The 15,713-nt window shown below is 40.7% G+C and overlaps 1 protein-coding gene across 1 annotated transcript; it reads right to left on the bottom strand.

Moving 5' to 3' along the window:
- Positions 1–433: 433 nt before the first annotated feature.
- On the bottom strand, positions 434–14,341 carry cusr (Copper-only SOD repeat protein). The gene is made up of 10 exons (XM_084373262.1): positions 14,117–14,341; positions 10,565–12,650; positions 9,885–9,984; positions 8,520–8,597; positions 7,180–7,278; positions 5,452–5,584; positions 5,138–5,252; positions 3,534–3,658; positions 2,279–2,359; positions 434–1,306 (listed from the first exon to the last, which is right to left on the bottom strand). The coding sequence occupies exons 1-10, from the start codon at positions 14,154–14,156 to the stop codon at positions 1,173–1,175; spliced, it is 2,991 nt and encodes a 996-aa protein (XP_084229388.1). The 5' UTR covers positions 14,157–14,341; the 3' UTR covers positions 434–1,172.
- Positions 14,342–15,713: the final 1,372 nt, after the last annotated feature.

Raw genomic sequence — 15,713 nt, 5'->3', positions numbered from 1 at the left:
TATAACTCATATATACGGCCTTCATGAGATCTGGATCTGGTGTGTATGATGAGTGTAAATAACATAAGAGTGGTTTAATTTCGTTGTTGTATACTTTGTATATGGAAATGACAAATAAATGATCAATAAACAAGGTCAGTTAGGGCAGTGCAGCAAAGTGGTGAACACATTTTCACAACCTGGCAACCCAACAATTGTTCCTAATGTAATCAAACAGCACTAGTTCGCTATTTATCATTAATAATGAAGTTAGTCACAAATGGCTCATTTAATGTTGATTGAGAAGTGCTACCAAAAAATATATAAACATTCTCTTTTCATGAAATGCATCACAGGATTTCTGTCCTGTTTACTGTGTTCTCAAACACTTAATGTTGTGCTGCGATGTGTTCAGGGGTTTACAGTAAGGACATAAATGACAGATTACTGGCACTGGGCGTACAAACATTATTGTATTTTATTCACAATTTTCAAGATATTTACACACGATTTGACATGGATATATGGATAGTGCATAAATATAGAAAATAAAGTCTTAATATTGGAAAGTGTACAGCATTAACTTCACCCACCCACTCACAGTAACAGTCCCAGCAAATAAAAATGAGCAATAATTGTATCTATAAAGGCTTAACCTAACAATCAATGAATAGCTTGTTGAATAAAATGATTATTGTTAAATGTGATGGCTCTCCATCTGACTATCAAATTAAGCCAGATGTGAGTGGGCACAGCAACTTCAGTTCAGTTTAAATTACATTTTGTCACAAGTAGGAAAAACTCCTGTGCTCCTGCTGTCTGCTCGACTCTACCGCACCTGACTTCACTGACTAAATTAAAGGGAGCCACGATCATCAACATCCAATATACATTTGTGTTTGTACATTTTATACATTACCTATGGCTTTTATAATGACTAGAATGTATGAACTATGAATTTTGCACTGTATTTAAATGAACTGATATTCTCACGTTGTGCCTCTTACCCAAAAAGTTAACTTTAAAATAGCAAGATCATTATTTGTTGACAAAAGAGGAAAAAAGAAAGTCATTATTCGCCTGATGATTAATCAGATGACAAATGTGTCACTCGTCAGGCTACATTTCATAAACATATTCACAGTTTTACAGTAAGAGGATCCATGCGTCCCCACTTGTGATGCATGGTGAGGCTATAAATAAGCCGTAGATGGCAGCAGGCAGGCGACGGCAAACATCAAGCCGAGAAGAAGAGTTCCTGGTAGCAGCTGCAGACCTGCATTTCCTGCACCTCCTGCACCTCCTGCACCTGCTTCACCTCCTGCACCTGCAGGGCATCGCATCAGAATGAAAGTGTATTAAGCGTGACTCAGTGTGTGCTATTTTTGTACACAGGGATCGTCTTCATAGCATTTATTACCAGTTAAAAAACGTTTTTGCTGTAAAGTGCCTATCAAAAAACATAAACTGGCTATGACAAGAGGACGTAGTACATCGATGTAATAAGAGATTTTTGAAAAGATTTCATTTTGCAAGTGATGTTTCACTTTGATTTCCATTTGGCATGACTTCAACAGCCTCCAGCTTTTAATGTCATACAAATTATGTCATTGTCTTGTCTTGAAGCATTCTTCTAATCAACTGAAGTAGATGGGGACTTGTTTGAAAATGTAAAAAAAACTATCGAAAACAAATAAACAATAAAATGACTCCAAACAGCTCGACCAACATAATTTAAGTCTCTGATTTGAAAAGACAATAATTACACCCTCAACACACAGCCAAACTTATATGGGGCTTGTTAACACTGTTAGCTTAGCAGCTACAGTGAATAATTTGGCTTTAAAAGGGGTGTAAATACTATGTTTTCAAATCAGTCTTGGGGCTCCTGGAGACTTGATGTATTGAGCCATTATTATGTTTTAACAAGTCCCCCTCTACTTCAGTTTAGGAGAATGCTGCAACACTGTTTTGCTGTGAAGCTCCAGAAATGACTACAAAACTTCCCCCGACTTTCCATCAGCATGGGTGAGAGTTGATAATGACTGAATTTTAATTTTTGGGTGAACTTATCCTTTAAACTCTGCCATGTGTTCACGGTAATTCTTTAAAAAACATAGATGAAACCGACAGTCTTGAGTAGATTTTCACAGTCTCTCTCCGTCAAAATCAATATTTATTGAACAGAGAGAGAATGTTTGTTTGGTTAAATCAGAATGTTGTTCTCCCTCACGTACAACAACAACTCCACATGATCCCACCTAAAGTTAAAATGAAGTACAGTATGGAGCGTACTTACGTGTACATGTGTCAGACTCTCTGTACACTCCCATCTGCTCGCTGGTTTTGACCGACATCAGAAGATCTGTGCTGACATTCCCTTTAAGACACAGACAATGAGGCAAAGCTTAATTACACATAAGCTGTAATTACTGATTTGTTATGCTTGATAATTACTAGTCTGAAGGCAGCTATGGACTTCTCTATGGTGTAGTCCGATGCTGATATACCAGAACTGCTGCAGTGCAGTCACAGGTTTTGTTCTCCTTTCAAATTCTTGTCAAGGAGGTGTGATTGCTTTACGGGGACTTTGCTTCTGACAGAGATCAATGTCAATAATTCAAAATCATTTCTATTCTCTCAAGCACAGAAAACGTCATCACCATCACCATAATCACGCTAAAGGAGGCCTTCTGAGAAATTACTGCAAAAGTAAACTCTCCCTCACCTTGTGGGAGACTTTTGAGAGCATAAATGCCCGTCCTGTGCTATACTGTGTGAAACCCCTGCACAGACACTTCCCTGTTCACCCCGGGGACAGAAAATAAGACACAAAGACACTCAACTCCAGCATCAGGTTTCTGAGCATTTTTTTCAGGTCTTCTAAAGATTGTCAATGCCCATAATTGTTCATTGTCCTGATGAACACAGCCTGGGCACACACAGCTTAGCCAGATAGGTCCTGGAAAACCTGGAGTAGCTGAAGTATTTATGACTTACACGATGCGCATCAGTCTAATTACATGAGATTATATCAAACAAAAACCTTTGTGTGTATTTGTAAAAGCAGAACTGATGATCGTCCTGCTCATAGCATGCAACACTCCCTCTGCTAAATCAGCTTTGAAATATGATTGATGTTTGTCTGTTCTCTATGCCATTCCCAATTCCTTCTTGACACACCACTGTGGTTTTTAACTTGGATGACACCTGGAGATCGAACCGCAGGCCAGCAAGTTTAATGTATCATAATCTCCAAATACCTGAACACATTCTTTCAAAGTGACTTTGGCACGTCAGATCAAATGTGACTGCCGCAAACACTCATCGTACTGACAGAGGGCGTCTGTTAAGAATTTCAATCACATGGTTGATTGGAAATGATTCAACGTTTGATTAATGATTTCCCGTATGAGTAGCAGAATGTTACTCGCTCACGTCCTCGGATCATCTTCAAGTGCTGTTGTTGCGTTTAAAATGTAACACAATTTCCCTTTTTTTGGAAATTAGAAACGCAGTTGTGTAGATAGGGGAAAATCATTTTGTTGTCTTACCAGATACCATGTAGTTGACTGTCTGGCACTGTCCCTCAGCTGTAGAGCGGGGAGAGCCAGGCAGGATGGTGACTCTTGCCCTGTCTGTCCCCAGGACATTTGCGACCCTCGTACGGAAGTCCGTTCTGGAACAAAAAGAAATGAAACATCAATGAACCATCAAGGTACATGCACATCATCAACCACTGTGTATCCGACATTATAGCAACATCAAAACGACACTTTCTTAATATTATGTATTGTTTCATTATTTATGAGCTGCTCTTGTCAGCTTTATTTTTATGGCTCATTATTTATTCATCCATTTGTGTGTGTATATATATATATATATATATACATATATATATATTGCTTTGTGAGTGGCATAAAGGGACTACAATTTGAATTTCTGTGTTATAGAATGATGAATAAATGGAATTCTTACCATGAATACCTGATTATACCAAACATTACTATGATTTAGGTATCCAAGAGTGAAGACGGGGCAAAGAGGACATTAATGAGCATCTTTATTGTACATGATTATGTTTCTACGAACTGCATCATTTCTTTGGGCAGGGCGGGCAAACAGTAGGCTATTGTGTGTTTGCCAGTTGTGGTTAGAAGGTGTTCCATTTCCTCAACTGCTGGATAGGTTACGGAGATTAATCGGCTTTAGAAATGACATTTTGATTGACAGGGCTAAAAACAATGGAGGGTGTGCAACCATTTTTTAAAATCACTTTCTGTTTTTGTTTTACTCTGTTACTAGCAATGCAAATGAAAATACCAAATGAAATGGAGACGCCCTATCAATTAACACTCACAAACTGTCTTTGCAATAGTTTGATGATGACCTCGTAACTGACAAAGACCGGTTCTGAATTAATGAACTTCAACAGGTTTAGACTTTACAGAATTGTTTCAAAATATACAATACACAAATCTGTTCAAAATACATTTGTGTACTCTTTATTTGATGGCTTATAAACAGATGTTTTTAGGTTCTGTTACAGGCCTATTAGGAATTCCCTGAGTTTAGTTACATGGCGCTACACTGAGGAACATGCAACTGAGGAGGATGCAGTTGTGTCCCGTTGCACACCACCATCTGTACTTTACAATTACATCATAAAACATGGATCTGTGAATGCTGTCCATGTTCACATGATAAAACATATCATACATGAAATGCGCGTGTTATATTTATAGTGAAGAGAGGGCACTTCACCATGTTGTGTCCACTGAAGGGCACCCTAAAGGGTACTTTATCTTTTTTTTTTTTTAAAGATGGAGGCACCAGGGCAGTGTGTTCGAGTCCCCCAGTGTCACCTAGTGAGAAAATCATCCACGATTCATGCCAGAATATTAAACAATCAGTAATCTATATAATCTATACAAAAGTGGAGCTCAGCCAAACACAATGAGTCTGATTCTACCAGTGACCTGCACATGTCTGCAAACCACCACATTTATGCAGTCAGAAAGGTCATACAGTATTTACAGGAACAACACTTTTGTAGCATTTGATTTCAAATGTACCTTCAGGGCAAATATTGAAAGTCTGCCAAGAGATGTATGACACACTTGTGAGGACACGCAGTATGAGTCTTAATTACACTCACCTGCTGAAGTTAGTCACATTGGGAAAGGTCTGCTCTGCTGAAGGGGATTCTGGGAGGATTTCGGCACATGCGATGATGCTGTTGCCGCTCTTCAGCACCAGAGCTCTGCGGACCACTGCAGACAGAGACAAACATGAGAGACATCTGTTCTTTTCACATCATTACATACAGTACATCATAAAATATCTTCATTCATGTCTTTGGCTGCACAAGTCCTAAACTAGCACTGCTAGTAAAGGACCAGTGATACATATTCTTTAACACTTTAATTTTTGCCACTGCTAAACACACACACTTTGATGTGTGTGTCGTACCTGTCTCGTCTCCAGTGAGCTGGATGATGCTGTCCGTAAAGACCTGTCCCTGAGTCAGGCTGACATTTCCTTGTCTTGCCGACACCTCCCCCATCACACAGCTCAGAGGGTTTTCTAGTGAACAACTGGAGCTCTGAACAGGGAATAGAAAGAAGGAAGGGGATTACATGTTGCACAACAAAAGGGTGATTTGAGGATCATGACTATGAATGTTATCTGACATTTAATGGAAATAGAGGCTCAGAATTAACAGACATCCCTTCTCTGCACTGCTATGGGGTTTTGTCCCTTTCTATTCACTGCATATATAAAAAGGACTTTGAACCAAGTGCTTGATGTCATTTTAGAATTATTAACAAAAATCTTTGCACTGGAACTTTCTGACCGAGGCCTTTCATTGTTAAATCATAAATCCAAGTGAGGAAGCCCAAATCACACAGAGCACTGGGCTTATGAAGGTACAGTAATTAAAATGTTTTAATTATAACTTCACACAAGTACAAATGGACCAATTTGACAACTGGGGGATATAAGTATATAAGTATATATATATATATATATATATATATATATATATATATTCCAAATGTTTCTGACTTAAATACAGTGGTTGCATACTTTACGTCAGTCATTAATCACTTCTTCCCAAAACAATTGTTTGTTTGATCATGCCTCTCCCAGGGCAGTGACCATTTGATGTTTTATTGAAATGTAAATGTCATCTTATCTACCCTTCTGTAAACACCTCAGGAAAAGAGATTTCCCCCTTACATGGCTTTCTGACCCTTACACCTTAAAGAGATTTCTCCCCTCCTCCTCTCACAGCTTGTCGCTCTAGGGATTCTACAGCCAAAAGTGTAAATGCTACACCTGAGATAAGACAATCAGCTGAAAGCCAACAAGATTTCCTACATTTTTATGTATATATTGTCTATGTGAAGTAAAAGCTGTGGGATCTAAATCAAGCTGAAGAGAATTCTTTCTCAAGTTTTTCCAGCTGCTTTCCACTCTAGCGGTCATGTGTACCACTCTAGCTCACGCAATACACACCCATTATAAAATCTGAAGACAAGCTAAAAATCCTTAAAACTAAAACTGTGATGTGAAGATTTTAAAAAGCTGAACACATGCCGAATAGTTCAAAGTCTTGTCACTTGGGGAAACTAGATATGATGTATGTAGCTCAAAGTATGAGGGAGGTGGTTTTGAAGAGGATTTGAAGATTTTCCCATTCACTTCCATTGTATTTTTATTTTTTTATTTTTTTGAAAAAGCTGGTTATTTGAAAAAGCTGAAAAGTACAAGGCTTAAAAAGATAGCTGAATGGTTTCTCTAGCTGGACACATGCTGAAGTAGTGGCAGAATGAAATGTGAAAAATTCCCCACAAGGATGAATGGGAAGAGTTTAGCAGAAAAAGCCAAATATTTCCAAAAGTATAACAGATAATAGACCAAAACACAATCAGCAATGTCCTTAAAAAGCTTTTGATACTTGAATGGTTTCTGTAGCTCAAAATTTGTAGGAGGAGAAGCGAGCTGAAAAACATACGGAAACTGGAATAATATTAATAAATTCCAGAAGAACAATAGTGAATGATAATAAAAAACTGAATAAGAAAATAGCACACTGATTTACATTTAGAGGTACTAGTACTTCTAAAACAGTCAAGAATTAAACCTTCAAAGAGAAGAAGTGAAGAAGTTAAAGACGAGGCAGTCTGGTCTCACCATTGATGTCATGTTGAAGGGATTGAATGTGTCGCCCACTCTGCTGCACTGGCTGTTGTTGGCACCCATTTGGTTGATGAACAATGCTGCTGCAGTTGCCTGCAGGGAGAGGTTAAAAAAAACCAAATGTGAGGGTGCAGGTATTGTTTTTCTGTGTCTTTATGTGAATGCTTTATGTGAATGTGCCCTAAATGTGTCTCATAGATACAGAGAGAAACACACACACACACACACACACACACACACACACACACACACACACACACACACACACACACATTAACAATGAACGTGGGCTTCAGACACACATCTACTGTATAGTCTCCTAATCCCGCTGCATTCAAAGGCAAGGAAATTAAGTCGCCAGCCTCAAAACAGCCCTCCATCCTTATTGTCCCTACAGCACAACCTCATGCCCTCACATTACAGGAAGCTGGTTACACGCATTACCCTGAGAATCAAGAGAAAACAAACCGTCCCATGTCTCTGGACTTATTTCCTTGGGACTTTTTCTGAGTATATCTGTAAATTGAAACTCAAGACCTTTCCTTTGTTGCTGTCATTTAACCAGCTCTGGCACTATCGCTGTGACTTTGTGTGTCGCGAGGGCTTCCTCATTCTCAGACACTTGCACACCGGCCACATCTACATGGCAGTGGTTGTGAGAGCTACGTGAATCTTTGATGCAGTGTTTTTACCTGGCACTGGATGTGAGTGCTCTCTTATTTTATGATCATTTTCCACAACATTGACCATTTTGTCGACTTTCACCTGCTCAGCTTCTCAGGTGTTTTCCCTATCACATAACTTTTCCTTGAAGGTTTCCTTACCAAGTTTCTCCGTGTATGCTTAATCCAAGTCTCTGAAAAGCCCTGAGATCTCAAATTGATTTGATAAGACGTTATTTACACCCTCCCCTCTAACGTAAAATTATCAGCATACACCCCGTTTGAAGTGGGTGCACGAGCTAGCCAATCCCAAATCAATTTGGGATTTTACATTTCAAAACAAGTCCCCATCCACTTAAGTTGTTGAAGAGAATGCTACGACACAATTTTGCTGCGAAGCTTCAAAACTTCACCTGACTTTCCATCGACATTAGTGTGAGAACTTAAATAACTGAGTATTCATTTTCAGGTGAGCTGCTCCTTTAAAGGGCTTGAGAAAGTTAGTCCTACAGGTAAAATGCATCTAATGTTGTGGCTATATTGATTATTGATATCTCATTTGTTCCTCTTCTAATTTTTCACATGTTAAAGCTCTAGCCGGAGACTTCCTCGTGAAAATGAATCATATTTAGCATTTGTGTATATGTACGCAGCATATGATTCTGTCCTTACTTCTTGTCTCGTCGATGATTGAAGTCTCACCACCATTGTGAGATCGCTGTTGCTCCCATCAGGAAACACCTGCTGGCGCTGAGAAGAGAAGAGAGTCATAGTGTATAGTCAACAACAACCGGACGCTTGCTTTGTTGAACTATAAAAGGCATTTAAGATGGACGCCACTGGAGCTTGTGGCTTTTGCATACAATTACGATAGTGTCTAATTGTTAAGGTATTCTTACACTCACTGTGACTCTGTTCATTTAGCCTGAACAAAACTAGCAGAGGGAACACATTTCTTTCCCAGACTACTGTTTTTTGTGGCCGCTTTGGTGATATTACAAGCGCTCATCCATAGATGCAGAGCAGAGCTCAGTATGGGGCCTCTGGAGGGCAGCTGACAGATGCAGCTGTTCCCTCGGTGAGCTTCCTGGTTCAGGGGGCCTGTAGGTCTCACTAGCCATAGCAGGCGGATGTAAAGCTAAGCTAACGGTCTCGCCCCTGCTTCTCATAGCTGCTTGTTGCAGCCCACCGCAGGCATAATGAATTCAGTGTGTGTCCAGCGCAGCAGAAATACTTGTGTCATGTTTTTGTGGCAGCTTGGCTCCTGATAAGTTAGCCAGAAAGAAAACCTTGTATGTGGTCTGTGGCTATCAAAGAAAACCATCTGACCTGAAAACCATTCTAATTCTTCCAATTTGCTGCTGTCGTGTTGAAATCTTGTAACTTAGGTTCATGTGAGGGGCTGGGTACTTTTCACTGGAATGAATGACATGGTTTTTAGGAGATCTCTGCACTTCTGGATTGAGGAAACATATATTACTAGATATTTTACATGACTGAGGACAATGTACAGTGTATCTCTGCCTCTGTTTATGCACACATTTACACGCATTCAGGGCCTTTGAATGCCGACCACCTGTTCACCGACCCACTGAAGAAGCAGGGGAAATCAGGCCTTGAACGCACAGATAGAAACATATGTTGAAAATGACAGCCTTGTTTATTCACGTCAGCCAATGTGTTTTGACATTTTGCGCTGCGGCAAAGCTCTGCAACGTGTCCTTGAGCAACAAAAATTGGGCAGCAGGGTTAAGACTATAATTACAGGTGTGAGCCACTAACAGTTTATCGATGCAATCTCTGAAAGGTGGTGTGTCAGACAGGAACACCTGTTGTCTTTCTTGAAAGGAATCTCCTCCGAGATTAGACATCAAAATCTGTGTGTATGGGGGGGATTTACATGCATGAACTCATCAGACATGTAAAACATGCTTCTCATCTCAGTTTGAGGCTCAAAGCTCGGGGCTACAATAGTTGCTACGAGCTACACCTGAACGCACACACCTGACTGAACTGTTGGCTGTTGTTGGTTCTTACCATTATGACTGTCCCAGTCACTGTACCGTTGAATTCAGCCCTGGCAAGAGTCCATTGTCCGTCTGTATCTCTGTCAGCTGAGATGTCAGCACAACGCATTCTGTCGACAAACACACACAAACAAACATGCACAGAAAGACACAAAAACACAAACAAGATGAGCAAAACATCTCCAAATCCTGTTGGGTTAACCTTGAGAATTTTCTCCTTTACAATATAATGTTGAGTCACTCTCTGTGCCTGAGGTAGATTATCTGTTTGTTATAATACAAAACATGACTCCATGTCTATGACACCCTACACCTGTAACTGCCCTCAATAGATGGGCCAAGTCTGATACTGTGCCAGAGGGACCCTCAGGGTGGTGAAAATAATGTCTGCTCGTGCTGAAAAGGCATCAATGAACAGACTTTCGAGCTTCTAGAATTAAAGCTGCTGTAAGTGATATTTCCTTATTAGAAAGTTTTAGGGATTTCTTATTGTTTGGTCAGTAAAATGGATTACTTTACTTTTACCTTACTTAGCAGCTTTAATGCCATTTTGTGTATATTTTATTTGTATTATATTTTATTTTATTTGTACATATATGATGTAAAAATCATATTCTCAAATCATATCTTCTTCTTTAGTTCCCTTTTTTTGTTATAAGCACAAACACATAAATGCATACAGGTTCTCACCTTGAGCCGTTGGTGTAGTGAATAACAATCGATCTTCCCACGACGCTGAAGGGTCCCGTTAATGGCATGTCAGGATCCATGTATACAGCCTGAGACTCATTGAGGCCACTCAGCGTCCCAAACTTTCCACTGATGTCTCCAATCTCATACTGGTCGACTGTGCCAGTTCCAGGTGCGGGGCTGTTTGATACGTTAAAGGCTAAAGGGTTGAAGTGGCCTAGGATGTTTGCATTGGAGCAGGGCTCTACGCTGCCTGGTTTGAGGGGCAGAATGTGAACGTGGTAACCACCGGCTAAGGAGTCCAGATTCATCAGGGACACGTTTATATGCGTTGGGCCTTGTGGGACGGCCTGGGAGAACCGTATCTGGCCGGTGGACATCCCAGGGCCAAACCAGCTATCAGTGCTAGCTTTAGGGACCCGCACCATTGTGATGTTGGCACAAGCGATCCTTGGCCCTCCTCTGTCTGCTTGATGGATGACCACAGAGCGACCGATAATGCCAGACTCGGCCAAGAAGGAAGTGACATCAGTAAAGAAGTATTTTGCTTCCACACTGCCAACGCTGGTGCCGAGGTTGATGGTGCTGAGTTTGTTGGAGAGGTCTCCCACCTCGCAGGATAAGGGACTGGATGGGCCACAGTGGAGGGCATAGCTGCTGTCTGATGTGTTAACGTTAAAGGGGTTCCAGTGTCCTCCTGCTGTGCTGCAGCGCCGTGCATCATCGTCCCGCTCTGAGCTGATGGGGTATGTGTGAACATGCCAGTTGTGGTTTTTGGTTGGCGTCATTGTGGGATTTCCATAAGACAAATCCAAGAATGTGGATACGTCAGACAGAGGGTTGTCTCTCAGCTGGGTGAACAAGATCTCACCAACCACAAGCCTCTGGAATCTGGCTCTGGCTACAATCACTTCACCTGGATAGCCGATGCTGGCACAAACATACCTAGAACCATCTGTTGTTCTGTGAATCACAACCGAGCGACCTACAATGCTGTTCATTCCAAACAGAGGGAGGTTGAAGTCTATGAACATCACGTCCACCTCGTTTCTGCCTGAGAGGAACATGTGCTTGTTGCTGAGGTCACCGACCTCATACATGTCGTGTGTTGATCCGGGCCCATTAGGATATGTCGGGGCGCTTGTGTTGACTCCGAATGGATTCCAGTGGCCGCCCACATTATCATTTGAACACATGCTTGATCGAGGCAACCTGATCGAGGGGACAGGGAAATTATGGACATGGTAAGGGCCGACTCTATTCTGTAAGTTAGTCAGGTTCACCCTCACCTCAGTCACATCAAACGGGGAAGCCTGACGGAAGCTGAAGTATCCTTTGATCCCTCTCATATTCATAACAGCGCTCACCTGTTTCTGTGGCACATTGTAAATCTGAGCACACTTGAAAGTTGACCCCATGCGAATGAGAAGAAAGGTTGTGTTGATGTGGAAGCTGGTCAGCTCCAGACGGGATTTCTCAGGCTGTAAAGGGTTTCCGACTTTCACGACACCCAGGTTTGTCAAAGCTGAGGAATCTAAGCTTCCTAGAAGAACATTGCAGCTTGCAGCGGAGCTTGTAGATCCATAGAGGGTGGTATTGGTTTGTGAGGCATTGACCTGACCGATTGTAACTAGGTCTGCAAGCAGCCTGGCGTCGGTCTGTCCTGTGTTGAGGCGGATGTAAACATCACCTGCGACGGGGCCGTAGAACCTGGCCTGATGAGTCAAGAGCGTTTGACCTCGACTCACAACAGTGCACACTTTATTGCCATTACACGTCCGCAGAGTCAGCGAGAAGTCGTCCAGGTTTGAGGTTTGTTCAAAGAGGCGTGACACATTGATGGTGGGGTTTGAGGCCGGGTCAGCTGTGAAGGTGAAGACGCTGGAGCCGATATTTGCTTCAGAACAGGGCTGAGCGTAATGACCGTACTTGACAGGGAACTGGCTGAGGGAAAAGTTAAGTAGACCACAGTTTCCGGCGCCTGACACGTTGACGGTGGCCGTCTGGGAGGTGGCGTTAAACTGCACCTGTCCCATGACCCCTCCCATGTTCAGAGGTGCCAGAAACTGAACACAGGAAAAGGCATCTGAAAAGGACAACAAGGAGCAGGGGATCATTAGTGTTCTAATGAAACCTGCTTTAACGTGTCTGAACGCTGACATTTGACCAGTGCAACTGGTTTATCTATGCATGCTTGTGACTTATGATTAATGATTTTGGAAGTTCAGATAAATTAAACATTATTTAAAAAAAATCTGTTTACTTTAAAATGATTCCACTTTTTTGTGTAAAATGAGTTCATGATGAGGGTTTACTCAACATGAGGACATATGAGACAGTTGTGACTGGTCAACACTATTTAGAGACTCATTGCCACTAAACCTCAGACTAATTACAACTATACTAAGTTACAAAGTTACTAGGTTAAGTTTTCAACAACCTATAATTACCAACTTTAAACAATTCTTTTGTAAGGCCACACACTGTATGCAGTCGTAGTTTGCTTAAAAGCAGTTAATCAGTTATTTTTGCTGCTCGGAAAATACCGTAAAATGGAAATACTGTTTAAATTAGGGTGCATGTGCTTTCTAGTTTCGATGATATATATAGTGCCCACTTTCAATTCCTTTTTAGTTATTCAGCCTGTATAGCATTTGAAGTGAGAGGTAATTGTGGAAATGCGACTTTCACAATGTGACTACTACCTGGTCTAAAACCATTGTCACTAGCTCTATTCGGATTTAAATTCTAGTTAAATAGATTAACAGGACAATGACGTGTGTTTTAAAAGCAAACCATTTGATTTCTCATTGATGGGAAGTAGTTTCAGGTTGTACATGTTATAAGCCTTGTTTATATGCTATATTTACTTCAGATAACCCAACAAAATGTATTCATAAGCACTGATTTATGGCTGTAGTATAATATAATGATGGACTTATTAAAGGCAGCACTCTGGAGAAAACACTGTTTCAGTAGTCAGAAGGTTGTAAAAGAAGTTAATCCACATTCTTAAGAATAAAGCCAATAAAACCTTGAACCATTATATAAAGATTGATCAGTTTCAGGGCATAAATTGTCATAAACACAGACTTGGAGTAAACCTGGATTCTGGATTAATGTCTTTTCTGTGAGCCACATTTTTTAATCTAAGACAGCCTGCTAACAGGATAATCTTCCCCTCTGGAAGATTACCATCATGTGATAAATCCACCTGGTCAAATATCTGATTGTTTGTACAAGTTGAAACAGATCTCAAGGAGTGTTGTATTCTATTTATTCCAGGAGACTACACATGTTTAATGTTAGAACGGCGTACAAGCAAGATGGTTAGTAAGTGTCAATTTCCACATGTTAAATCAGCAAACAGCCACTGAGTACTGAGGAACATCACATATAATAGTCTTTTATAGATAGTTTCAAGCCTTTTTAAGATCTGTTGGAAGAAGACCTGCAGACTCTCTGTCCTCCATGGATGAACACCCCTGACATAAACAGCAGACAGCTGAGTACATTAATCATTACATGAGTCAGAGAAAACAAAATACTCACCAAGTAAAGAAAACAGCAGGGCAGCTGTCAGAAGGCACATGTTGGCAGATGTGTGCAAAACACACAGCAAAGAGAAAATGTAGTTCAAATTGAAGGAAAATCAGAACTTCACTGAAGTCTTGTAAATCCTTACTGGAGAAGACAACTAACTCAGTGACAGAAAAAATTTCTGTGTGTCAGAAAAATGATGTAGTGTGGCATGAGCATGTCATGTGTGACTGGTTTTCAAAAATGCGTGCAGCCTCCCTTGTGCTTCTGTTTTTCTGCTGCAGTCTTTCTGTGTCAGCCTGTGATTGGCCAACAGGGTGACAGTGTCTCATGTATGGAGGCATGGGTGGGAGGATGAATATTTGGCAGCCCCATGATGGGTGGAGGCGGCCCGTCCCTGTTGTGGCCACGCACAGCTCAAAGCAAAATATAGGCAGAGGGAAGCACCTGTTGATCATAGTGTTTACTGGGTCAGCTTAGTTCAAAGTGTAAAGGAAGCGTTGACTTCACAGAGCTCACTTGTTATTTGACATAGCAGTATATTAATAACTTGATGGGGCTTTGTTGATAGATATTTTTGAGGGTTTTAGTAGGTTTTATGTTTTTCATAAAATAAGATTGCACTACAATTTACTGTAATAGCAGGGCTTAAAATTACATCTTATAAAATTCACAACATAAACATATAAGGGTGTGCGTGCTGGCACTGTAGAGAAATAAGATGCCCAGAATGGAGCTTGCTGCCTCACAGTTTCATGGTTTTTCAGCTTGTTCTAATTTTACCAGCCTATTTCTGCCTCTTCCTATTCTTCCATGCACAATATGCCTCAGCTGCCCTTGTGACAGGGCTGAGGGTGAAAAAAAGAAGGAAAGCAAATAGTAACTTGTTCTAAGAATAGCAGCCCGATGGCCCATCATTGCGGGGCTGTTTTGGGGTAGGCCACGCGGCTATTTACACATACTGGAGGGCCTGTGAAGAGGGGCAGGTCCTTCACCCGGCTTGTTTAGATCCCTGATTGCAGCAGGAGCTGGAATCGTGACGTGATCAGGTCTCTGGCCCTGCACGTACACACAGGTTTAACTTTTGCATACCTGGTCACCTATGGAGAAAATAGGCACGGACAGCAAAAGACTGTGGCTAATGATATTACAGTAGAGCGGAGATGTTACAGTGACAGTAGACTGTATTCTTAATGAGGGGATGCCCTCCACATCAGCTTTGATTTCTCAAAATGTATGGAATATCAATTAATAGTTTTAAAAAGGGACTTTGAAAGTAAAATTATATAGAATTGGAACAAATACAAACCTTTAAACGCCTTTTATATCCTGTCAACGGACACCAATGTATTATATTGTATTTTGAAGTACACAGTAACTCTTTGTTTGGTCTGCTACAAGTATACTACTTAAGTATACAACTTGTGTTGTTAGGATTTAATATACCTATATATATATATATATATATATATATATATACTGTACATATATATACTGTATATATATATATATATATATACTGTATATATATATAAATGTATTTATATAAAAGTGACTTACTTATTTACTTAACACTCCGGTGACAATCAGTGCGAACATGCAGGTCCAT

The sequence above is a fragment of the Pagrus pagrus genome (genome assembly GCF_965226575.1).
Source record: "Pagrus pagrus genome assembly, chromosome: 2".
Classification (NCBI taxonomy): Eukaryota; Metazoa; Chordata; class Actinopteri; order Spariformes; family Sparidae; genus Pagrus; species Pagrus pagrus.
The sequence above is the reverse complement of the archived record's forward strand: the minus strand, read 5'-3'. Positions and strand labels throughout refer to the sequence as shown.